At 43.5% G+C, this 26,742-nt stretch overlaps 1 protein-coding gene across 1 annotated transcript in view; it reads right to left on the bottom strand.

Moving 5' to 3' along the window:
- Nucleotides 1-26,742, bottom strand: part of DCC (DCC netrin 1 receptor) — a 1,008,503-nt gene that overhangs the window by 31,286 nt on the left and 950,475 nt on the right. The window contains exons 26-27 of the mRNA XM_069745998.1: nt 21,219-21,374; nt 13,378-13,590 (exon numbers count right to left, since the gene is read on the bottom strand). Of these exons, the coding sequence (XP_069602099.1) occupies nt 13,378-13,590; nt 21,219-21,374 (369 nt within the window). The remainder of the gene's footprint in view (nt 1-13,377; nt 13,591-21,218; nt 21,375-26,742) is intronic.

Genomic DNA, 26,742 nt, shown 5'->3' with positions numbered 1-26,742 from the left:
TGTGTGCCACTCCTGACTCCTGTGTGCATCATCACTCACTCAGTGGGCCATAGAAAGCCTATTTATTTTTTTTTTTTGCTTTATTTGGGTTCTAAATTCTACCTGAAAAAATCACTACATCAATCAGTGGGAGATAAATATTGGCCTCTGGGCTTGTGTGCCACTCCTGACTCCTGTGTGCGTCATCTCTCACTCAGTGGGCCATAGAAAGCCTTTTTTTGTTTTATTTGTTTTCTAAATTCTCCCTGAAAAAATCATTTTATTTTATTTGGTTTCTAAATTCTTCCTGAAAAAATCATTTTATTCTATTATTTTTTTTCCTAAAGTCTCCCTTAAAAAAAAAAAAAATCAAATCAGTGGGAGATTAATATTTACATTTGTGCTTCAGTGACAGTCCTGCGTGTGTGGCATCTCTCTCATTTGTTGCCAACAACAACAGAGTGTGTAACATTGTGCCTGATTTTCGTTGTGGTCTCACTCACCTGTAAAGGGGTAGCTAAATCATACTGAAGTTATAGCTCACCGTGTAATTTGTGTGACAGCAACAAATACCGTTAGTTTGTTTACGTTTTTATAACAATGAGGAAGTATGGTGGAAGAGGTCGTGGCCGGGGGCGTTCATTGTCAGCTGGTAATGAGGGTAGTGGTAGTGGTGGAGCATCAGCTGGTCGTGGGAAAAAAAATATTGCACCTAAGTCTGGAGCTGTGGAGCCAGGTTCGTCGTCAGGCTACACAAGGCCTCGAACGCTCCCTTTTCTGGGAGTAGGAAAACCGCTTTTAAAGCCGGAGCAGCAAGAGCAAGTTTTGGCTTATCTTGCTGACTCAGCCTCTAGCTCTTTTGCCTCCTCTCGTGAAACTGGTAAATGTCAAAGCAGCGCGTCGTTAGTGGATGTTCACGGTCAGGGACAAATCGCTTCCTTGTCCTCTTCAGCAAAAACAACAACAGAGAAGAATGCAGCAGGCGACACAACGGGTTACTCCATGGAGCTCTTTACACATACCGTCCCTGGCTTAGAAAGTGAAGCAGTTAACAGTCCATGCCCATTACAAGTTGAATCTGACATGGAGTGCACTGATGCACAGCCACAGCCAGACTACTATGCTGGTCCTTTGACTCAGACCACAACATTGCCCTCGCAGGGTGCTGATCAAGAATCAGACCCTGATGAGACTATGTTGCCCCATCACGAACGCTATAGCACCGACCGACACAGTGACACAGACGAAGTTGCACACGAGCTACAAGAAGAGGTAATAGATGACCCAGTTCTTGACCCCGATTGGCAGCCATTGGGGGAACAGGGTGCAGGCGGCAGCAGTTCTGAAGCGGAGGAGGAGGGGCCGCAGCAGGCATCAACATCGCAACAGGTTCCATCTGCCGGGCCCGTATCTTGCCCAAAACGCGTGGCAAAGCCAAAACCTGTTGGAGGACAGCGTGGCCATCCGGTTAAAGCTCAGTCTGCAATGCCTGAAAAGGTATCCGATGCTAGAAAGAGTGCAGTCTGGCATTTTTTTAAACAACATCCAATTGATCAGCGCAAAGTCATCTGTCAAAAATGTTCAACTACCTTAAGCAGAGGACAGAATCTGAAAAGTCTCAATACAAGTTGCATGCATAGACATTTAACCACCATGCATTTGCAAGCCTGGACTAACTACCAAACGTCCCTTAAGGTTGTAGCACCCTCGGCCAATGAAGCTAGTCAGCAACGCAACATTCCTTCCGGCAGTGTAGGGCCACCATTTTCCGCACCACCTGCAGTATCTGTGCAGGTTTCTTTGCCAGGCCAAAGCAGTCAGGGTCAGGGAATCACCAGTTTCGTAGTAGGAAACACTGCATCTAGGGCACCGGCGGCAACAATACCATCTCCCACCGTCTCTCAGTCTGCCATGTCCACCGGCACCCCCGCTAGTTCCACGATCTCCAGCTCTCCAGTCCAGCTCACCCTACATGAGACTATGGTTAGAAAAAGGAAGTACTTAGCCTCGCATCCGCGTACACAGGGTTTGAACGCACACATAGCTAGACTAATCTCGTTAGAGATGATGCCCTACCGGTTAGTTGAAAGCGAAGCTTTCAAAGCCCTGATGGACTACGCTGTACCACGCTACGAGCTACCCAGTCGACACTTTTTTTCCAGAAAAGCCATCCCAGCCCTCCACCAGCATGTTAAAGAGCGCATCGTCCATGCACTCAGGCAATCTGTGAGCACAAAGGTGCACCTGACAACAGATGCATGGACCAGTAGGCATGGCCAGGGACGTTACGTGTCCATCACGGCACACTGGGTAAATGTGGTGGATGCAGGGTCCACAGGGGACAGCAAGTTTGGGACAGTTCTGCCTAGCCCACGGTCTAGGAAACAATTGGCTGTAGCCGTTCGCACCCCCTCCTCCTCCTCTTCGTCCTCCTGCAGAAGCGAGAGCTCGTCCACAGACCGCAGTCGCACAACCACTCCATCCGCAGCTGCCACTGTTGCACACCAGGTCTCCCATTATGGGGCAGCTACTGGCAAACGTCAGCAGGCTGTATTGGCTATGAAGTGTTTGGGCGACAACAGACACACCGCGGAAGTTCTGTCCGAGTTCTTGCAGAAAGAAACGCAGTCGTGGCTGGGCACTGTAGATCTTGAGGCAGGCAAGGTAGTGAGTGATAACGGAAGGAATTTCATGGCTGCCATCTCCCTTTCCCAACTGAAACACATTCGTTGCCTGGCTCACACCTTAAACCTGTTGGTGCAGTGCTTCCTGAAAAGTTATCCGGGGTTATCCGACCTGCTCCTCAAAGTGCGTGGACTTTGCTCACATATCCGCCGTTCGCCCGTACACTCCAGCCGTATGCAGACCTATCAGCGTTCTTTGAACCTTCCCCAGCATCGCCTAATCATAGACGTTGCAACAAGGTGGAACTCAACACTGCACATGCTTCAGAGACTGTGTGAACAGAGGCGGGCTGTTATGTTTTTGTGGGAGGATACACATACACGGGCAGGCAGTAGGATGGCAGACATGGAGTTGTCAGGTGTGCAGTGGTCGAAGATTCAAGACATGTGTCAAGTCCTTCAGTGTTTTGAGGAATGCACACGGCTGGTTAGTGCAGACAACGCCATAATAAGCATGAGCATCCCCCTAATGCGTCTGCTGATGCAAAGTTTGACGCACATAAAGGATCAGGCGTCTGCAGCTGAGGAAGAGGAAAGCCTTGATGACAGTCAGCCATTGTCTGGCCAGGGCAGTGTACAGGACGAGGTAGCGGGCGAAGAGGAGGAGGAGGACGAGGAGGATGATGGGGATGCTTATATTTTTAATGAGGAAGCTTTTCCGGGGCCACTGGAAATTGGTGGCGCGGCAAGGCCGGGTTCTGGTTTTTTGAGGGACACAAGTGACGTGGATTTGCCTGAAACTGCCCCTCAACCAAGCACAACCGCAGATTTGAGAACTGAAACTTTGGCCCACATGGCGGATTATGCCTTACGTATCCTCAAAAGGGACACATGCATAACTAAAATGATGAATGATGACGATTACTGGTTGGCCTGCCTCCTTGATCCTCGCTATAAAGGCAAATTGCAAAATATAATGCCACATGAGAACTTGGAACTAATATTAGCAACCAAACAATCAACTCTTGTTGACCGTTTGCTTCTGGCATTCCCTGCACACAGCGCCCTTGATCGTTCTCACACGAGCTGCAGGGGCCAGCAGACCAGAGGAGTTAGAGGGACAGAAATCAGAAGTGGCGTTGGCCAGAGGGGTTTTCTGACCAGGTTGTGGAGTGATTTTGCTATGACCGCAGACAGGACAGGTACTGCAGCATCAATTCAAAGTGACAGGAGACAACAATTGTCCAGTATGGTTACAAACTATTTTTCATCCCTTATCGATGTTCTCCCTCAACCGTCATTCCCATTTGATTACTGGGCATCAAAATTAGACACCTGGCCAGAATTGGCAGAATATGCATTGCAGGAGCTTGCTTGCCCGGCAACTAGTGTCCTATCAGAAAGAGTATTCAGTGCTGCAGGTTCAATACTAACAGAAAAAAGGACTCATCTGGCTACCCAAAATGTAGATGATCTAACCTTCATTAAAATGAACCACAACTGGATTTCGAAATCTTTTGCCCCACCTTGCCCGGCTGACACCTAGCTTTCCTATGAAAAGGTCTTGCCTGTGGACTATTCTGAATGCCTTTTCCAATCTCGTAATTTTCTGCACCTGATTGTCCAGCATACGACATGTTTACACCTCACTAAATGGCCAAACTCCCCACACGGGGCCGTGGTATCGACACTTGGCGACAGCACCCGTGAGAGTGCAGTTTGTCTGAAGAGGTGGGTGAGCCCGCTTTTGGTCGACGGCACTGCCACTCGGTCCCTCCTAGTACAATAAAGTGTCTCTGGCGGTGGTGGTGCGCACCCAACGTCAGACACACCGTTGTAATATGAGGGGCCCTGGGCCTGTACCGCCGGCCACAAGACAGTTCCCCCCCCCCAGCTCAAACAGTGCTGTACCCCTGGAACCAATTTAAAATTGCCTACAGCCAGCCCAATTTATTATGTTAGGGCTTCGAAGCCTGTCTGCGGTCCCTCCTTCCACTAGGCCTCCACTGACCACACCACTGCTGCCCGTGTACCCCTGGAACCAATTTAAAATTGCCTACAGCCATGTGTTATTATTTTAGGCCTTCGATGCCTGTCTGCGGTCACTCCTTCCACTAGGCCTCCACTGACCACACCACTGCTGCCCGTGTACCCCTGGAACCAATTTAAAATTGCCTACAGCCATGTGTTATTATTTTAGGCCTTCGATGCCTGTCTGCGGTCACTCCTTCTACTAGGCCTCCACTGACCACACCACTGCTGCCCGTGTACCCCTGGAACCAATTTAAAATTGCCTACAGCCATGTGTTATTATTTTAGGCCTTCGATGCCTGTCTGCGGTTACTCCTTCCACTAGGCCTCCACTGACCACACCACTGCTGCCCGTGTACCCCTGGAACCAATTTAAAATTGCCTACAGCCATGTGTTATTATTTTAGGCCTTCGATGCCTGTCTGCGGTCACTCCTTCCACTAGGCCTCCAGTGACCACACCACTGCTGCCCGTGTACCCCTGGAACCAATTTAAAATTGCCTACAGCCATGTGTTATTATTTTAGGCCTTCGATGCCTGTCTGCGGTCACTCCTTCCACTAGGCCTCCACTGACCACACCACTGCTGCCCGTGTACCCCTGGAACCAATTTAAAATTGCCTACAGCCATGTGTTATTATTTTAGGCCTTCGATGCCTGTCTGCGGTCACTCCTTCCACTAGGCCTCCACTGACCACACCACTGCTGCCCGTGTACCCCTGGAACCAATTTAAAATTGCCTACAGCCATGTGTTATTATTTTAGGCCTTCGATGCCTGTCTGCGGTCACTCCTTCCACTAGGCCTCCACTGACCACACCACTGCTGCCCGTGTACCCCTGGAACCAATTTAAAATTGCCTACAGCCATGTGTTATTATTTTAGGCCTTCGATGCCTGTCTGCGGTCACTCCTTCCACTAGTCCTCCACTGACCACACCACTGCTGCCCGTGTACCCCTGGAACCAACATCAGAAAATATAAAAATAAGTATTTTGCTTATAAAAAAGAAAATACTGGAGAGATATCAAATGCAGACATTTTAACATTAAAAACAAACACATACAACAAAAATCTGGTACAGTACTAAAAATGGCCACCAGCTACAATAACTTTCTCCTGCAAGTAGTTAACTGAAAGGTTTTTTCAATTTTAAACACAGATATGGCATCCACCGAGTGTTGTCCTGTCGCGTCTTCTTTATATTATTGCCAAGAAGATGCAAAACAATGAAAATAATAAAATCATTATTTACCAAAAAAATAGAGTAAGTCAAAACCACATTGCAAATAAACATTCATTACAAATAAAGAAGCAGGGCGCGTCCGAGGGTGAGTATATACCTAATAAGAATATAATCACCCTCGGACGCGCCCTGCTTCTTTCCGACAGCCTTCCTTCCTAAGAATCAGCCCTTCCGTGGTGTAGAGAGAGGGTTTGTTACACTCCAAGGTGTTCCCCAGGTTGCCTTTCCTGAGCTTCGATCTTCCGGCTCTCGTTTAGTAGTTGTTGGAAACTACGCTGCATTGGGCCTACAAATTGGGTATGGGGTGTAGAGAGATGGTGTGTTCCACTCCAAGGTGTTCCCCAGGTTGCCTTTCCTGAGCTTCGATCTTCCGGCTCTCGTTTAGTAGTTGTTGGAAACTACGCTGCATTAGGCCTACAAATTGGGTATGGGGTGTAGAGAGATGGTGTGTTCCACTGTAGAGAGATGGTGTGTTCCACTCCAAAGTGTTCCCCAGGTTTCCTCTCCATTGCTTCGATCTTCCGGCTCTCGTTTAGTAGTTGTTGGAAACTACGCTGCATTAGGCCTACAAATTGGGTATGGGGTGTAGAGAGATGGTGTGTTACACTCCAAGGTGTTCCCCAGGTTTCCTCTCCATTGCTTCGATCTTCCGGCTCTCGTTTAGTAGTTGTTGGAAACTACGCTGCATTAGGCCTACAAATTGGGTATGGGGTGTAGAGAGATGGTGTGTTCCACTCCAAGGTGTTCCCCAGGTTGCCTTTCCTGAGCTTCGATCTTCCGGCTCTCGTTTAGTAGTTGTTGGAAACTACGCTGCATTAGGCCTACAAATTGGGTATGGGGTGTAGAGAGATGGTGTGTTCCACTGTAGAGAGATGGTGTGTTCCACTCCAAGGTGTTCCCCAGGTTTCCTCGCCAATGCTTCGATCATCATGCTCTCGTTTAGTAGTTGTTGGAAACTACGCTGCATTAGGCCTACAAATTGGGTATGGGATGTAGAGAGATGGTGTGTTCCACTCCAAGGTGTTCCCCAGGTTTCCTCCCCATTGCTTCGATCTTCATGCTCTCGTTTAGTAGTTGTTGGAAACTACGCTGCATTAGGCCTACAAATTGGGTATGGGGTGTAGAGAGATGGTGTGTTACACTCCAAGGTGTTCCCCAGGTTTCCTCTCCATTGCTTCGATCTTCCGGCTCTCGTTTAGTAGTTGTTGGAAACTACGCTGCATTAGGCCTACAAATTGGGTATGGGGTGTAGAGAGATGGTGTGTTCCACTCCAAGGTGTTCCCCAGGTTTCCTCGCCAATGCTTCGATCATCATGCTCTCGTTTAGTAGTTGTTGGAAACTACGCTGCATTAGACCTACAAATTGGGTCTGGGGTGTAGAGAGATGGTGTGTTCCACTCCAAGGTGTTCTCCAGGTTGCCTTTCCTGAACTTCTATCTTCAGGCTCTCATTAAATTGTGGTTAAACGGAACAACTGCATTTGGCGTACTAGTTGGTTTGGGGCCTACTATCGGTGTCTGCCGCTCCTTGCTGTTCTCCTGGTTTCCTGTCCTGAAATTCCGTTTTCAGGTGCTCGTTAAGTAGTTGTTAATGTTAGACTGCATTTGGCCTACTAGTTGGGTTGGGGCCTACTATCGGTGTCTGCCACTCCTTGCTGTTCTCCTCCACTGAACAAAGCTGTGCCGCCTGTTTACTACTGTTGCCAATTTTGAACTGCATTTCGACTACTTACTGATTTGGGCCTACTCTCTGTGTCAGCCTCTCATTCCAGTTGTCCTCCACTGCAATGCCCCCTGATTAGTCCTGTGTTACCAATTTTGAACTGCATTTAGCCCACTTTATTCTTTGGGCCTATATCTGTGTTTCCTCCTCATCCTGCCCATTGCCCAGCCAGTGATAGATGAGTCTGCTGGTACATTGACCCATAACGCAACATTTCCCGTGCACGCTACACTGCAAGATTGTGACCCTGCTGAAAGTCAGGTCCCCCTTCCCGCATACCATACCACCTTACACGGGGACAAACAGGAAGGTGCAGATGAAAGTGCAGGTTCCTTCATCAGGTGGGGGGAGGAATACTAGTTGGCGACGTCACTGGCACAGGGCCTCTCATGGTACGCAAAAGTGTTGCTGCCGGTGGGAGGCGCCCCCGCCGTGCAAACACACCACTGTACTTTGAGGGGCCCTGTGCCAGTGCCAATGCCAACGAGTGGGCCCCCCCTGCTTGCTCAGGTTCACAGCACTTGCAAAGTTGAAATACTTACCTCTCCCTGCTCCACTGCCGTGACGTGGTCCAGATTTCCTGGGCCCACTAATTACTTGAACCAGCCCTACCCACCACAACTTTAGCCAAATGAACCCCAATTTCAAATGCCTTCCAATTATTATAAGGTAAATTACGCTTGACAAGCTTCATTAAGAAGAATGGATGGTTTTGACATTAAAATGGGCACTCTAGGTGTTTTCCTGGCCCCCACTCACTGCCGACTATGCTGCCCCATTGACTTGCATTGGGTTTCGTGTTTCGGTCGATCCCGAGTTTACGTCATAATCGGCCGATTTCACTCGACCCGACTTTTGAGATAGTCGGGTTTCGCGAAACCCGGCTCGACTCTAAAAAGGTCAAGGTCGCTCAACTCTAACAGTCACAACATAGCAGTATGTAGTGTAAATCACGGTCACCTTTGAAGCTCAGCCATACCCTCGGCTGCCATACTAACTCTTCGATGCCCCAAGATCATGTCTCGAAGAGCTGCTGTCACTTGTGACCAGTGGCAGTTAAATAGTGAACCAGTAGTGACAACAGCTAGCACCGTTTGCTGCTGTTACAGTAAGGAGCCTGCTATGCATTATAACTGGTATCTGCCTCGTATTGTTATGATGAACGAATACAAAAAAGTGCGCAAAGGGGTTAAAGGGGGCCTGTCAAAAGGACAAAGTAGTCAGATAATAATTATATTTTATTCGCGCTGTTCCCCTGAGTATTTTGTTTTTTGTCTTTTTAAAATCCACCATACGGTTCCAGAGATATGAGCTTTCTTATTTAATGCTGTCAAAGGTCTGTAGCTAGGGGGCGTGACTCACAGGTTCCTCAGGGGCGTGTCTTTAGTTTGTTTTGTATATTTACTCTATTAAAGTCCGCAAATAAAGGCACTAAATAAAAACGCCCATATTTCTGGAACCATATGGCGGATTTCGAAAAAACAAAAAACGTTAAACTCAGTAGAACAGCAGGAATGTAATAAGAGCAAAAACAGGCCAGTTTTGACCTAGTGACAAATTTTCTTGGGTGAGAATTTAACTGCAGTTGTATTGTGTTTGCATCTAAGTTACGCTAAAGCGGATTCTCTTTAGTCCTATATAAAACCACAGAATAAAATCATAAAGCAATGCGCCAAGAGACAAGCTCACCTCCACTACAGCACATATGAACCTTTTTCCATTTTGCATATATCAGATCTGCACTAAGATCTCTCAAACCTGAGGGACCATTTCACTTTAATCTCCTCTTCACCTGCCTCCAGACATTTAAAGGAATTCACTTTCCGGTAATAACTCTCCAGAAAAACATTAAAGGAAACCGCTCTGAAAATGTTAATGTAAAATAATATACAATCTGAGGCAGATCAGACCCTTCCATAGGCTTCTAAACTTCTCTTAAAGCTGGTTTTGCTTGAAATGCAGATGATTATTTTAGTAGCTTAAGGGAATTTTCACTTGTAAAGGAAAAGTATGGAATTTATGTCAGATCTATAATGCAGTCAGCTTAACACTCCATCAAACATTTTCAATTTACTTGAAAGCGGACTAAACCAAATCACTTATATGGCCGTGTTTATGATTATTGTAGAGAACTGACGGGACGCAACTCGGCGCTCGTCGAAGGAATCTAGCATCTTATCTCAGGATTAGGCATAAGGAGAACACGACGCTGTTTTTACATGCAGAAACCCTGACTAAAGAATGGCAATAAAATATTAATGAAACCAAAGGGAATCAAATGATTTCCACGGAATATAACATAAAGTAAGAAAGTTAAATCCGAATGACTTTGACGTGTCAAAATAGAGAACAAAAAGCTCAAAAGATTTTCATATTTCGGAAAAAGTTGTGAACTACAGAAATAAGCAAAAAAGATTTGCTCTGTCCTGGTCGAGTGTTCAGTCTGGTCCTCGGTGGCAGCCATCTTTACTTCTGCCACCTACATCCTCTGACCGGCAAGAGGTGTCGGAAGAGGAAGCCGGATGAAGATGTATCCTGTTCTGGCTCCTGAGGAGGATACAACTGGATGTCCGATTTAGTTGACTTTTCAATATTACTACCAATAGGTGGCACTAGAGTTCCAGTCCTCTCCTCTCTGAGAGGGTAATTTGCATATTTAATTTCCAATAGGAACATGCATGGCATATAAGTCTCCTCACTCTGACATGCCAGGCCTGAATTGTCACTCTCCACAAGGAGAAAATTTACTCCTTAAATCCCAGTGTGAAGACTCTCAATTAGCCAAATCAGATCTCATACTTTGCACTGATGAGGGGCAACACCCTAAAACACTGGATCTGAAAATTGAGAATTTGTTTTGGCTTTTATCCTGAGTCATGTGACAAGACTCATTAAATGGTTGATATTGACTTTTTAGGATCACTGCTTCCAATAGGTGGCACTAGTGTTCCAAGTCCTCTTCTTCTCTGAGGAGGCAATTTGCATATTTAATTTCCCAGACTAGCATGCATGGAGTAAAAGTCTCTTCACTTTGACATCCCAGGCCTAAAAATCATCTTTAATGTTCTATACATATCTATTTTTTTATTAATGATTTGGCGATTGCATAGATTCTTTGAGATATTATGAATAGGACCAATACAATGGCAGCCTTTTTCTTCTATTACGGTATGTTAGTTCCTGTGTTTCTCTGTTACCATGGAGATGGGCGATAACATACAGAGGAGCGGTCTTCCTTTAGTAATGTAATGCGCCTGCGCGGTATGGCTTGTTTTTTTTGAGGGGGTAACTTAATGTGCATATATGAGTCTGCAGTGCATCCTGGGTGGTAATGTGATCCAGTCAGGTGACGGGTTCCTACTGACACCATCTTGTGACGTGGGCACCGTGTGACCGTCGGATGGGGCTTCGTTCCGGATGTGTGGCGGTGCCTCTTCCGGCTGTTATGCGCACCTGAGCGCTGGCTGGGAGTCTTTGGTGTCTTTTGATGCCAGGCATAGCTTGTCACTCTCCACAAGGAGAAATGTTAGACCCCAGTCAGAAGACTCTCATATAGCCAAATCATATCTCATACTTTGCCCTGATGAGGGGCAACACGTTGAGACACCATAATTACAAATTAACATTCCTGTTTGGCTTTTATCCTTAAGGTACCGTCACATTTAGCGACGCTGCAGCGATCTAGACAACGATGCCGATCGCTGCAGCGTCGCTGTGTGGTCGCTGGAGAGATGTCACACAGACAGCTCTCCAGCGACCAACTATGCAAAGTCCCCTGGTAACCAGGGTAAACATCGGGTTACTAAGCGCAGGGCCGCGCTTAGTAACCCGATGTTTACCCTGGTTACCAGTGTAAATGTAAAAAAAACAAACAGTACATACTTACATTCCGGTGTCTGTCCCCCGGCGCTCTGCTTCCTGCACTGACTGTGAGCGCTGGCTGGCCGTAAAGCAGAGCACAGCTGTGACGTCACCGCTGTGCTTTACGGCCAGCCGGCGCTGACAGTACAGGGAAGCAGAGCGCAGGGGGACAGACACCGGAATGTAAGTATGTAGTGTTTGTTTTTTTTTACATTTACACTGGTAACCAGGGTAAACATCGGGTTACTAAGCGCGGCCCTGCGCTTAGTAACCCGATGTTTACCCTGGTCACCAGTGAAGACATCGCTGAATCGGCGTCACACACGCCGATTCAGCGATGTCTGCGGGAGATCCAGTGACAAAATAATGTTCTGGCCTTTCTGCTCCGACCAACGATGTCACAGCAGGATCCAGATCGCTGCTGCGTGTCAAACTCAATGATATCGCTATCCAGCACGCTGCAACGTCACGGATCGCTATCGATATCGTTGTTAAATTGTTTCAGTGTGAAGGTACCTTAAGTCACGCGGCAAGGCTCATTAAAGGATCGATATTGACTTTTAGGATTACTTCATGCAATAAGTGTCGCAAGAGTTCTAGTCCTCTTCCTCTCTGCAGAGGCAATTTGCATATTTAATTTCCCAGACCAGCATGCATGGCATACAAGTCTCCTCACTCTGATAAGTCAGGCCTGGCTTGTCACTCTCCACATGGAAAAACGTTACCTCTTAGACCCCAGTGAGAAGACTCTCGTACATTCCAGCTCTAGTGCAGATGTGTCCACCTTTTTAGCAATTTTTATACATGCTAGTAAAACTGCAGAAATCGTAAAAATATAAAGCAAGAAAGACAAGGAGGAAACGTTCTGGAATGAGTTAGAGCATTCGACTGACAACGAGCTTCTCGGACTCCTCCTCAACCGAGCATGCATGTGTTTTCATCAGGAAGAGTAAAGTTAGCTGACGGTGTATAAAAAGATTGGAGCTGAAATTAACAATGCCTAATCTTTTTTCTACCCTGTCAGGGCCCGCCATGCACGTTAGATGGCTGACCGCTTCCAATAAAACCAGTGGATTTGGCCAGCGTTATCCCTTATCTCTGGTCTTCTGCCGATCACCTTAAAGGGCTTTCAGTGTGATGTTTTGCTATTTATGTATAAAACCATATCTGATTAATCATGATGAATTATTGAGCTATAAAATTGCCCAAACATAATCACTAGTGATGAGCAAATTGATATGAGGCAAATGGTAATTTTGATAAATTTTTAGGAATTAGCTTGACCCGGTGACTTAGAAAAATTTGCAATTCCATTCAATCAAAACGCCTAAAGTCTCTACAGCCATTTTGCACATTACAGAAGATAGCGTACATGACCCCGGACAAGACCAGGTGGTCTTCCCAATAAAGTCTTGCAGCTATCACTTTACATTGTATAGTGCAGCCAACCAAGAGGAATTATCATAGACCCTATAAAAGCAGAAGCAGGGAACACAGCAGCCTTTTGTGGTTAATCTGGATAGTGAGAGGACATCAAAGCTCAAAGCTTAACCATAGAAATAAGGGGAAAAAAGCTTTATAAAAAACACAGAATAAACATTACAGAGTGTGAAAGCACAACAGTGAACAACAACTATCATCCTTTCAGCCAGAGCTGTATATGGTAAGTTCACTTTGACATTACTAAGCTGTGTGTGTGCTAAAGAGCTGTAAAAGAGTTGGTTACAATTCTAGGAGACCTCAGAATGTGACACATGTCTTTTTGGTCCAACTGAAGCACTGGTGATACACAAAGAATTAAATATTTTGGAAAAATTTGATAAATCTGGCAAATCTAAATTTCCAAAGATTTGCTCAACCGCTACAAACAGTCTAAGACGACGTCAGAGCCACGGAATAAAGCAAACTGGACATTACCTGCTTGAGATAAAAGTGACGTATAAGGAACTTTAGGCTCCATCGCAGACATCGGTGGAGGCAACAAGGGATTGGCAAAACTGCGCAGGGGATGCGTCGGCCGGACGCAAGCAGTAGGGATCGTTCGACTGGGAGCATCCTCGCTACTGGGGTGTTCTGGCTGCGTGTGGGATATCATGGACGACTGCTGGGGTTGTTGAGTCTCATTCACTACTGAAAAAAAAAAGAGTCAGGTCAACATATTTTAGTGACATAAAGCCTGGAAAAAAAATAATTACATATTAATATCCATGTAATAAAAAAAATATTTAACATTAAAATAGTAAAAAACAGCATAAAATGTGATGAATTAGAAGGTCAAAGATTCCCTTAAAGACGTCCACTACTTTAGCTTTGAGGATCTATCCTTAGGATAGGTCATCAATGTCTGACGGTCAGGACACAACACTCGGTACCCACACCGATCAGCTGTTACCGGTGTTGGCGGTGGCACTCACTTACGGAGCTGGCCATCTTCTGATAATGGCCTTGACAGGGTACTACACATCTGCCTCCTAATCAAAGGATGATCAGATAATAGCTGATCGGCGGAGATGCCGGGTGTCGGACCCCAACCGATCAGGCACTGATGACCTATCCCGTGGATAGGTCATCAATGCTAAAGTAGTGGATAACCTCTTTAGGGCTAAGCCGTTTTAGGCCCTCCGAGACAGCATTTTTGTTTTGTTTTTGCCTCTCATACTTTGGAAGTTATGATTATTTTACCTTTTTGATAGTAAAGTCTTACAAAAATGTAAAGGATGGAGGATGGAGTCTATTTAAAGGGGTATTCCCGTCTCCAAGATCCTATCCCAATATGTAGTAGGTGGAATAATAGTAATATTAGCAAATACCTCTAATTAGAACTGTAGTATAGTTTTTCTGATTCGCAATGTCTCTTTCCTCATGTGCAGGCATTGTAGAACCTTAGGTATCCATGGTTACTGATTGAGTGACAGTTAGTTAGCTAGTTGCTAGTGATCGTAAGCATGGATACTTAAGGTCCTGCAATAATTGCACATGAGGAAAGATGCATAGCGAATCAGATAAACTATACTACATTTCTAATTGCAGATATTTGTTAATATTATTTTTAATTACACCTACTGTATATTGGGATAGGATCTTGGAGATTGGAATACCCCTTTAAGTATTATTAGTGTCCTGCCTCAATATTCGCAGTCTTTCAGAATCTGAGAACAGTGCTGATCTTGAGACAGGGCAAAAATATCGTGATTTGGTGATGGAAAGATTAAAATTTTTCCCTCCTTTCACTCTGTGGACCCCAAAATGTCATAGTGTTTGTTTCTTACTACTACTAGTGTAACAATTTGTATGATAGCTTTGGTATTAATAACAGTATATTAATTTTATAATTACTTTCGATTTTTTATTTTCAGGTTTTTGAGGTTTTTTTTTTTTACCCATGAATTCTAATTCTAAGTGCTATTAAGGTATTTCTCATTTTTCAGAAATTATAGGTGCCAACTTTTGCCATGGTTATCAGATTTTCTTCGATTTCTAAGGATATGTGCACATGATACCCTTTTTTTAGGCTGATTTTGCCTAAAAAATACTAAAAAAAAATTCCGAAAAAAACTTGCTATGTATGTGTTCCATCGTTTGTAACTTTATTTAGCCGCTTCACGCTTTGGAAGCCGTTAAGCTGCTAAAAAAAAGTGACCGGTTGATTCTTTCGGAGGTTTTCACTTGGAAACCACCATTATGTTATGTGCGAAATAATAATAAAAAATGCCGCAAAAAGACGTCCAAGGAGACACTTCAGAGAAAACATCACTGGTGTCTTCTACATAATAATGTCTAATAGATGCACAAACCGTTAGAGGATAGTTATAGTAGTCGCCATAGTGGTATAATAGTAGTCGAAAAGGGGGTTGGAAATAGAAAATCCAGTTTTATGTCCCCTTGGTGCCACACATGCCCCCGGAAAGTCAATAACTTGATCGACAAACCATGTGATAAAAGGTATCTTAGTTATGAAAATTTTTTTTTTTTTTAAAAAAGGGGATGCTTAGTTTAAAAACAAAAAAAATCTCTTTTATATGCCCTTTTAGAAGATAGCTGTAATAGAAGGGGTCCAATCTTAGCTTCCTGATATCATAATCGGAGCAGGGAATGGATATAAAGAGCGTTTCTCGCTCTGGATGACCCATCTTGTCCAGCATTACAGTCAGACATAGTGTAATACTTCATTTCTCCTGCGGGAGTGCTGCAGAGAAATTGAACACTTATCGCCAAGTGATTACAATTGATCGCTGGAGGTTTGCGAACAGTAAATTTTCAGATAAGGATTTCCCAAAGTGAAGGAGATACTTAAGGGGAACAAATGTAACAAAAATTGGTTGAATAAAAACTTTTTAGCATAATATATCCCAGTATGATATTATAACTATTAGATGGGGGGGTCCGTCTATGTATTTGGCATTGGAATGTAAAAGTTTCTGGCCTGACCTCGAACTTTCTCTTTTATTTAGGTGCGAAAACTTATTCTTTAGATGAACCATAAAATATATTTAAGTTTTCCCCCCAATTTTTTTTTTAACTTGAATCGACCCCGCCAGATTCAAGGTAATTATTAAAACACATGAAAGTAATTGGTGTAAAATGATAGACAAAGCAATTTGTAAATGGAAATGTGAGGATGCCGCTAAAATGACTCATAACAAGGCAGTGACTTCACGGCGGAATGAGAAAGAAAATACATAAAATAAGGTTTCACGGCCCCGGTGATAATACATCATCCTGGATATTGTACTGCGGCTCTCACCATAAAGAATTTCATTGTCCCAATGACAATTGATTCAGTTTTATTCTAGTAATATACCGTATGCGCTGATACTTAAAAATAAAACAGCGACATGTGTAACACGATTTTCTTTTTTTTTCCCTTACACATTTTAAGAGAAAGGTTGAACTTGATGGACCTAGAACTTTTTTTTTTCAACCTATGTAACTATGTATGTTTTAGCGTTTATGGATTATTATAATCTGCTTCATCGTGGTTCTGATGTTTCAGTATTATTAAGTGGTTATGAGGATACTTATATTTTACCTACAGTATATATAGAGTCATAATGGCATTTATAAGCTTTGGCCTTGACATTATTGCCGGTGAGACGTAACCGCGAGTGACCTATGCAGCCTTAAAAACCAAGCTGCTTAGGTCACTCGCAGTCATGTCTCACCGGTCAACATGGACATGTCAACAAGCACCGGTCAACGCGGACATGTCAACGTGCTCATGTCATTCCGGCTTTCACGCTGTACTCTGCAGGACCCGAAAATGTCTGCTATCCCAGTCTATGGAGACTGGAGTCTGGTCTAGGTCCCTACATCATGCCCTCAGATTAGGTAGCCCTAACCTGATTACAGATTTTCTTTAACAACATTGGGAAATAGAATAGTGCACATATCTGTATTGGTATGAACCATATGTTTTAAGCAAAACATTATGCAATGTTAGGGTCAGAAACATCAAAACCTGCATTAGAGGTGTAGCTTTAGAGGATGCACCCCTTATTGTATCATTAACTGTACACTGTAGGTGGTGACCTTGTTACATAGTAGGTGGGGGACCTGTTTGATCAGTAGAGGCCCTGTTACCTAGTTGGTGGGGGCTCTGTTGTATGGTAGGTGGGGGCCCTGTTGCATAGTAGATGGAGCACTCTTACATAGTAGGTGGGGGCTTTGTTATATTGTAAATGAGGGACCTGTTACATAGTAGTTGGGACTCTGTTGTATGGAAGGTTGGGCCCTGTTGTATGGTAGGTGAGGGCTCTGTTGTATGGTAGGTGAGGGCTCTGTTGTATGGTAGGTGAGGGCTCTGTTGCATAATAGGTGGGGATCTTGTCACATAGTAGGTGTGGACTCTGTTACATGGTTTGTAGGGGCCCTGTTATATAGTAGTTGAGGGCTCTGTTACACAGTTAGCAGGGGCTGTGTTACATAGTAGGTGGGGACCCTGTTGGATCAGTAGGGTCCCTGTTACCTAGTTGGTCGGGGCTCTGTTGCATGGTCAGTAGGGGCTCTATTGCATAGTAGGTGGGGCCCTGTTACATGATATGATAGGTGGGGCCCTGTTGCATAGTAGGTGGGGGCACTCTTACATAGTAGGTGGGGCTCTGTTATGTAGCAGTTGGGGGCTCTGTTATATAGTAAATGAGGGACCTGTTATATAGTAGGTGGGACTCTGTTGTATGGTTGTATGGTAGGTGGGTCGGTTTTACATAATAGGTGGGGATCTTGTCATATAGTAGGTGGGGGCTCTGTTACATGGTTGGTAGGGGCCCTGTTACATAGTAGTTGGGGGCTCTGTTACATAGTTAGTAGGGGCTTTGTTACATAGTAGGTATGGGCCCTGTTGCATGGTAGGTGGGGGCCCTGTTACATAATAGGTGGGGGCATTGTTACCTAGTAGGTGGGGACTCTGTTACAGGGTGATGGGTTCCTGCTACATAATATGGGTACTGTTAGATAGTAGGTTGGGGCTCTCTTACATTGTAGTTGGGGGCTCTGTTACATAGCAGGTAGGGAGTCAGTTACAGGGTGGTGGAGTCCTGCTACATATTAGTTGGAGGCATTATTACATAGTAGGTGGGTACTCTCTTATAGGTTGGTGGGGTCGTGCCACATAATAGGTGGAGACCCTGTTACATAGTAGGTGGGGACTCTGTTACACGGCCAGTAGGGACCCTGTTACATAGTAGGTGGGGACTCTGTTACACGGCCAGTAGGGATCCTGTTACATACTAGGTGGGGACTCTGTTACATTGCCATTAGGGACCCTGTTACATAGTAGGTGGGTACTCTCTTATAGGTTGGTGGGGTCGTGCCACATAATAGGTGGGGACCCTGTTACATAGTAGGTGGGGACTCTGTTACACGGCCAGTAGGGACCCTGTTACATAGTAGGTGGGGACTCTGTTACACGGCCAGTAGGGACCCTGTTACATAGTAGGTGGGGACTCTGTTACACGGCCAGTAGGGACCCTGTTACATAGTAGGTGGGGACTCTGTTACACGGCCAGTAGGGACCCTGTTACATAGTAGGTGGGGACTCTGTTACACGGCCAGTAGGGACCCTGTTACATCGTAGGTGGGGACTCTGTTACATTGCCATTAGGGACCCTGTTACATAGTAGGTGGGTACTCTCTTATAGGTTGGTGGGGTCGTGCCACATAATAGGTGGGGACCCTGTTACATAGTAGGTGGGGACTCTGCTAAATGGTCAGTAGGGACCCTGTTACATAGTAGGTGGGGACTCTGTTACACGGCCAGTAGGGACCCTGTTACATAGTAGGTGGGGACTCTGTTACACAGCCAGTAGGGACCCTGTTACATAGTAGGTGGCGACTCTGTTACATTGCCATTAGGGACCCTGTTACATAGTAGGTGGTGGCTCTGTTACATAGTAGGTGGGGACTCTGCTAAATGGTCAGTAGGGACCCTGTTACATAGTAGGTGGGGACTCTGCTAAATGGTCAGTAGGGACCCTGTTACATAGTAGGTGGGGACTCTTACATGGTCAGTAGGGACCCTGTTACATAGGGTGGGGCCATGGATACAGAAGCTTCAAGTTTAGTATCTGTGTTTCGAACAGTGGGCATAATCTGACATTAGATTTCTTACATAGGTGGATCTATTTTTCAATCTTGTTTATCTTGAGTTTGCTCTTAGGATTGGTGTTGAATTTTGATTTTATGTTAAATTTTCTTCCAACCGCCTTGTAGATTTTTGCCATGGCATCTACTACCAAAGCTTTCCGAGTTTTACAAGAAGACTTGAAAGAAGCCAGAGCTAAACTCTGACAAAAAAAACAGGGTCACAAATTCTTCGACGGAGAGAACCCAATAATTTTTTCCTTTTCTTACAATATTTCCTCTTGTTCAAATTTGTAGTCTTTAAGGTGTTTGTCGTAACAACCATCGTCGCTATCGAAACAAGCCTTGCTTGGCTTTTTGAAAAGCAATTTGCTTGCTGTAATAATGTTATACAGTTTGCGGAGCTGTTTATTTCCAAGGCCGGTGAGCATTTTACCATACAACTTTGAAGTTTTCTGCTTTTGAAGGTGTAATGTGTCACCGTAGATGGCAGCACTTGTATCATCATCTGACTGCTCGCTCCTTTGATGCGAACTCAGAACGAGAGACTATTAAAATCTCTATTCAATTTTGCTTCCCTAGTCAGCCACCTTAGCAAAATTAATGGTTAATGCACCTTAAAGGGGAGCTGTCACAACTTCTGGTCTGACAATTCTATTATATCTTTGGATTCTTCATAAAATTACAATTTTGGGCCACCATTTCTTATAACTCTGTGTAGCGCCATTCTTCTGTGATTCATCCTACAAATGTACGAACATATGGACTGGATGTCACAAGTCTTCTTCTCAAAGGGGTGTGTCCCTATACTGTCTGCCATTCTCATCACTGATTGGACAGTGTGTAGTGACACGCCCCCTAACTTGTAACACCCAGTTTTCGATTCATGGATACATTTTCAGGTAGAATAACAGACAACCTGCCTGCACTGAGATTAGGAAAAAGAATATTTTATAAACTAATTTACTAAAACAGATATATTCGACAAGGTGACAAGTCTTCTACATGCACAACAAAGTAAATAAAGTACATATGGCCAATAGAAGAACAGCCTGCACCAGCCATGGAAGAAGAAGATGGGTCAAACATAACTAGTGCAGTACCAGTTTTTAGATAAGAATTACATTGTTGGGAGACGCAACAGAGTAGTACTGTTCCCATCCTGAGGGTCATATTGACATCAGGACATGTTCTGTTCATACATGTCTGAAGGATGTAAGTGGGAAGGGATGTTCTTGTGAGGCAGGTTTGGAGGACAACACTAGGACTACCAAAATGACTACTGGTAGCAAAAGAGTGCAATACAGTACTTGTGAGTAATAATTTAAACTAGACGTGCTCTCAACCACCCATTTAGCTTCTTGAGTGATTTCATTCCCACCCTTCCACCAGTCCAAGGCGAAAATCTGATTTATTCATAACAAAGTATTGAAAACAAAGTCTACAAAAAATGGTCAACAACAAGCAGTGTAGCTATAGAAGGTTCAACCCCATCAAATCCTGGTGGTGTCCAATGGTGGCAAGAAGATAGCATCTTGGGGATGGTGGCCTTAACCTAAATTTTGCTTTGAACCCAACAATATCTAGCTTTGGCTCTGATCAGGATTTCCTTTTAGCCAAATCTTTTCAACAGATAAGACCTCCATACACTTTAGATAGCTGTCAGAAGAAGTCATTTGGCATCTTCCCCAACTTCCCATACACAGGAGCGCTCCTCTGTTCTCTATGAGATAACCGCTTCCAGGCTTATCTCTGGTAAGAAAAAAGTTTTGGTAGTTGAAAAAACAATTATCCGTAGGGGAAGAATCAAGAAGCCCCCATATACATTAAACTATTGGCCAATCGTGTCAATATCGGCCAACTTTGGTCTACTCTGCATGGGGACCTTTAGTTCCTACTCCAATTGCTTTGTCTGGTTCCTACCTATAATTGTATGTATTGAATTATTTAAGAGTTTGATATCATTTAAACCTCAAACATTTCTACACTTACACCATTTTTGAATAGGCAAATGTATTCAAGTTCATCAAAAAACATGAAAATGGGAATCATTCACGCAAGGAACCATAACTGGACCTCAACAACCATCTCCCAAAAATAATGGTTATGCCTTACACCAGTTTCAACATTTCATTCCGCAAACATTTTGAACTTCATAAACTTTTTTTTTTAATCCTTACCTCGACTAGTTCCGAAGCCCCGATCCACTGAAAGAGTAGGGAAAGGAACAGGACGTAGCGTAAACTGCGGATGGGGATATACACAGGTTGGCGATGGAAGTATTCCTGGATACTGGGCGCTTTCTAGCGTGGGCACTGGTATGGCACTGACAACCGCTGTAATAAGAGCATAAATCATCCTGTAGCATAATATAGCAGTATATTAATATAATATGGCAATATACAAGCTTGGAGTCACATAAATGCTCATGCACGGTATTACGAGAGCATCTAAGAAATATTAGTGTCAAATGAATACGATCCAGCCTTTCCAACTAATGCAATGAATCCTCGCATTTCTCTACCCACAATGTAGATATGATGCAAAATAAAGTATCATCCCTACAGACTCTAATTTATATTTATGGGAAATCAATCAATATTCCATTGCTTCATAAGTTTTTTTTTCTAGGTCATTATTCCGCGACCGGATCTGATGGAAACTCTGTAGAAAATTTTGCAGGTTGTTGACAATTGAATTTTGATGTGACACTAATGTTAAGAGTTTGGGAGTCTGAATGTTCAAACAAATCACGTTGAGTTTTTACAACTCCGCAGTCCTACATCACAGAAGCAATTTACTGTGCGCCGTCAGGTTTTATATGCAGCCAACGGATGCCGTAACTTTGGGGAAAAGGAGATAAACAAAAACAGATTTGGCCTCCGCCTGCCACTATATTTTCATGTGATATTGTGCGCGTTGTCTCTTACTATGCGCTCGCCGAAATGTATTACTACAGGAGAAGGGGAGAAAATTGAATTATCCTAACTTATTGTCACCGGCGTGTCAACATAAAAACAATTTTCCATCGGAGCTCGGTATTATTTGTCTTTTGAATGGCAAGGTTTTAAATTATTATATTGTTTTTAGGATTTTCCATGACATGTTATATGGTAGTGCTCCAAGGTAGGGCTACACACCGGGTTACCATTAAAACAAAAGAAAATAGGGGCATTACGGCAACTCGCACACGGCCTCAAAGAAAACTCTACATCGTCACCTGTCGGCAGCCAAATCTTGCGGTGGAGAAGTGACCTTCGATTTACTACGAGTTATTTGCCCGTACACATGCCCAATAGTTCTTTTTACAGGTATCAGCAATAAATGGTTGGTTGTCTTACTGAAATCAATTGATTTGTCCAACTTTTATCTAGCATGTACAGTAGCATGTAAAAGTTTGGGCAACCCTGGTCAGAATTACTGTTATTGTGAACATTTAAGCAAGTTGAAGATGAAATGATCTCTAAAAGTCCTACATTTAAAGGTAACATAGTAACATAGTAACATAGTTAGTAAGGCCGAAAAAAGACATTTGTCCATCCAGTTCAGCCTATATTCCATCATAATAAATCCCCAGATCTACGTCCTTCTACAGAACCTAATAATTGTATATAGTAACATAGTTAGTAAGGCCGAATAAGGTGAGTAGTAAGGTGACACATTACCTTTGTATTTTTGGCAAACAATATATATATACATACATTTTTGTAATTTTTAAAATGAAAAAGATGAATATATATATATATATACAGTGGGGCAAAAAAGTATTTAGTCAGTCAGCAATAGTGCAAGTTCCACCACTTAAAAAGATGAGAGGCGTCTGTAATTTACATCATAGGTAGACCTCAACTATGGGAGACAAACTGAGAAAAAAAAAATCCAGAAAATCACATTGTCTGTTTTTTTAACATTTTATTTGCATATTATGGTGGAAAATAAGTGTTTGGTCAGAAACAAACAATCAAGATTTCTGGCTCTCACAGACCTGTAACTTCTTCTTTAAGAGTCTCCTCTTTCCTCCACTCATTACCTGTAGTAATGGCACCTGTTTAAACTTGTTATCAGTATAAAAAGACACCTGTGCACACCCTCAAACAGTCTGACTCCAAACTCCACTATGGTGAAGACCAAAGAGCTGTCAAAGGACACCAGAAACAAAATTGTAGCCCTGCACCAGGCTGGGAAGACTGAATCTGCAATAGCCAACCCACTTGGAGTGAAGAAATCAACAGTGGGAGCAATAATTAGAAAATGGAAGACATACAAGACCACTGATAATCTCCCTCGATCTGGGGCTCCACGCAAAATCCCACCCCGTGGGGTCAGAATGATCACAAGAACGGTGAGCAAAAATCCCAGAACCACGGGGGGGGACCTAGTGAATGAACTGCAGAGAGCTGGGACCAATGTAACAAGGCCTACCATAAGTAACACACTACGCCACCATGGACTCAGATCCTGCAGTGCCAGACATGTCCCACTGCTTAAGCCAGTACATGTTCGGGCCCGTATGAAGTTTGCTAGAAAGCATTTGGATGATCCAGAGGAGTTTTGGGAGAATGTCCTATGGTCTGATGAAACCAAACTGGAACTGTTTGGTAGAAACACAACTTGTCGTGTTTGGAGGAAAAAGAATACTGAGTTGCATCCATCAAACACCATACCTACTGTAAAGCATGGTGGTGGAAACATCATGCTTTGGGGCTGTTTCTCTGCAAAGGGGCCAGGACGACTGATCCGGGTACATGAAAGAATGAATGGGGCCATGTATCGTGAGATTTTGAGTGCAAACCTCCTTCCATCAGCAAGGGCGTTGAAGATGAAACGTGGCTGGGTCTTTCAACATGACAGTGATCCAAAGCACACCGCCAGGGCAACGAAGGAGTGGCTTCGTAAGAAGCATTTCAAGGTCCTGGAGTGGCCTAGCCAGTCTCCAGATCTCAACCCTATAGAAAACCTTTGGAGGGAGTTGAAAGTCCGTGTTGCCAAGCGAAAAGCCAAAAACATCACTGCTCTAGAGGAGATCTGCATGGAGGAATGGGCCAACATACCAACAACAGTGTGTGGCAACCTTGTGAAGACTTACAGAAAACGTTTGACCTCTGTCATTGCCAACAAAGGATATATTACAAAGTATTGAAATGAAATTTTGTTTCTGACCAAATACTTATTTTCCACCATAATATGCACATAAAATGTTAAAAAAACAGACAATGTGATTTTCTGGATTTTTTTTTCTCAGTTTGTCTCCCATAGTTGAGGTCTACCTATGATGTAAATTACAGACGCCTCTCATCTTTTTAAGTGGTGGAACTTGCACTATTGTTGACTGACTAAATACTTTTTTGCCCCACTGTATATATATATTCATCTTTTTTATTTTAAAAATTACAAAAAGGAAAATAGGCTGATGCAAAAAATGTTGGCACCCTGCATGGTTAGTACCTAGTAGCACCCCCTTTTGAAAGTATCACATCTTGTAATCACTTTTTGAACCCAGGGAAGTCTTTCAATTCTTATTTGAGGGATTTTCATCCTTTCTTCCTTGGGCAATTCTTCCAGTTCTGTGACATTCTTGGGTCTTCTTGCATCCTCTGCTATTTTGAGGTCTCGCCACAGATTTTCAATGATGTGTTCAGATCAGTTGACTGTGAGGGCCATGGTAAATTCTTCAGCTTGCACCTTTTGAGGTTGTCTATTGAGGATTTTGAGGTGTGTTTAGGATCATTATCCATTTGTAGAAGCCATCCTCTTTTCAACTTGAGTTTTTTTTTGCAGAAGGTGTTATGTTTGTGTTTGTATCAACAATTTGTTGAAATTTCGTTGAATCCATTCTTCACTCTACCTGTGAAATGTTCCTCATGAAATTAGCTGCAACACAGGGAGCATGATTGATTCACCAACATGCTTAATGATCGGCGAGATGTTCTTTTCTTGAAATTCTGTGCCTTTTTTTCTCCACACATACTTTTGATCATTGTGCGCCAAAGAGTTCTATATTATTCTCATCAGTCCACAATACTTGTTTAAAAAAATGCATCAGGCTTGTTTAGATGTTCTTTTGCATACTTGTGATGCTGAATTTTATGGCGAGGACGCAGGAGAGGTTTTCTTCTTTGTGCAGGTGCCTCTGAGCAGTAAAACAATCTAAGTGAAAAAAGAATCCAGCTCAGGAAAATATATAAAATCAAAATTCTTTATTCCAAATTATTTTTAAAAAGAGAGGAAACACTGCATGTCAAAAATCAGCAATATCCAAAAAATGGAAGGACCACCATGATACAGCTGAACGCGTTTCGAACACTGAGTGTTCTTAGTCCACAGCTTAGTCCACAGCTGGATTCTTTTTTCACTTTCATCGTTCCCAGAGAGCTTTGGCAGAAGCCCTTTCCATGCTCGGACTGATTAAATCTTATGGAGATCATTCAAGAAGGGTGAGCTGAAATTTTGTGTGTGTTTTTCCAGTAAAACAATCTACCACAAATCCAGAGTCTTCTAAATCTTTGTGAAAGTCTTTTGCAGTCAAGCGGGTGTTTTGATTTGCCTCTAGCAATCCTATGAGCAGCTATCACTGAAATTTTGGTTGGTCTTCCAAACCTTAACTTGGCCTCCACTGTTCCTGTTATCTGTCATTTCTTAATTACATTTCAATCTGAGGAAAGGGCAACTCAAAAACACTTTTCTATCTTCTTATAGCCTTCTCTTGCTTTGTGGGCCTCCACCATTTTCATTTTCAGAATGCAGCTGCTTAGAAGAACCCATAGCTGATGTTTTATGAAGGCTAGAGGAGGCTGGGTTTTTATAAAGCTGGAAAATTTGCATCACCTGGCCTTTCCTAACAATGACCGTGAACAAACCATAACTCTAACAGGCTAATTAAGGCCTAAAATCTTGGGCAAAGTTATCTGAGCACATAAATCTCCAAGGGTGCCCCAACGTTTGCATCGGCCCATTTTCCATTTTGTAATATTTTAAGTATTAAAGATGAAAATAAATATGTATACTTTTGCCTAAAATACAACGGAAACGTGTCATCTTTAACTTTAGACCTTTTAGAGGTTTTTTCATCTTCAACTTGCTTAACTGTTCACATTAACAGTAATTTTGACCAGGGGTGCTCAAACCTTGACATGCCACTCACTGTATGGCCACCTTTTCAGTTCAACTTCAGATTACTTTGAGAACTTAAGGACTGGACCTTTTGGATTTCAATAAGCTCATTCCTTCTTTTTACCAGCATTCACTTACATAAGTGGCTAGTCTTACCAAAATCAATGCCTAATATTCGTGGTCACCTCTATACTTAAACTTCAAACATCTCTGGGAGCAGCTTTTAGTGCCTGAGAAAATAAGGATGGAACATATTAGATATCAGCATGCTCAATCCTTATTTTAGCCATCATCTGGATAGCTTAATTCAATGGCTGGCCAGTCCCGCCGAAATGTATGGATTTGGTTGACATTCGTCTAATGTGATAAGGAAGAACCTACACCCAAACAAAAGAATGCTTTGTATAAAGAAGTGTATGAGGTGTGCTAAGACTGCCGGTGGAGCTTCTCTGGTGGCACGAGGTCAAGTTCTTGAAAATCAAGTAATAAAGTTATGAAAAATGTCTGAACATGGAGGAGGTTTGGCATTGAAGCCATTCCGGAGCTTGGAACTAAAAAGTCCTAAAAAGTTAGGAAAAATTCCTCTAATTGATG

Source organism: Ranitomeya imitator, chromosome 1, assembly GCF_032444005.1.
Source record: "Ranitomeya imitator isolate aRanImi1 chromosome 1, aRanImi1.pri, whole genome shotgun sequence".
NCBI classification, from domain to species: Eukaryota; Metazoa; Chordata; class Amphibia; order Anura; family Dendrobatidae; genus Ranitomeya; species Ranitomeya imitator.
The sequence above is the reverse complement of the archived record's forward strand: the minus strand, read 5'-3'. Positions and strand labels throughout refer to the sequence as shown.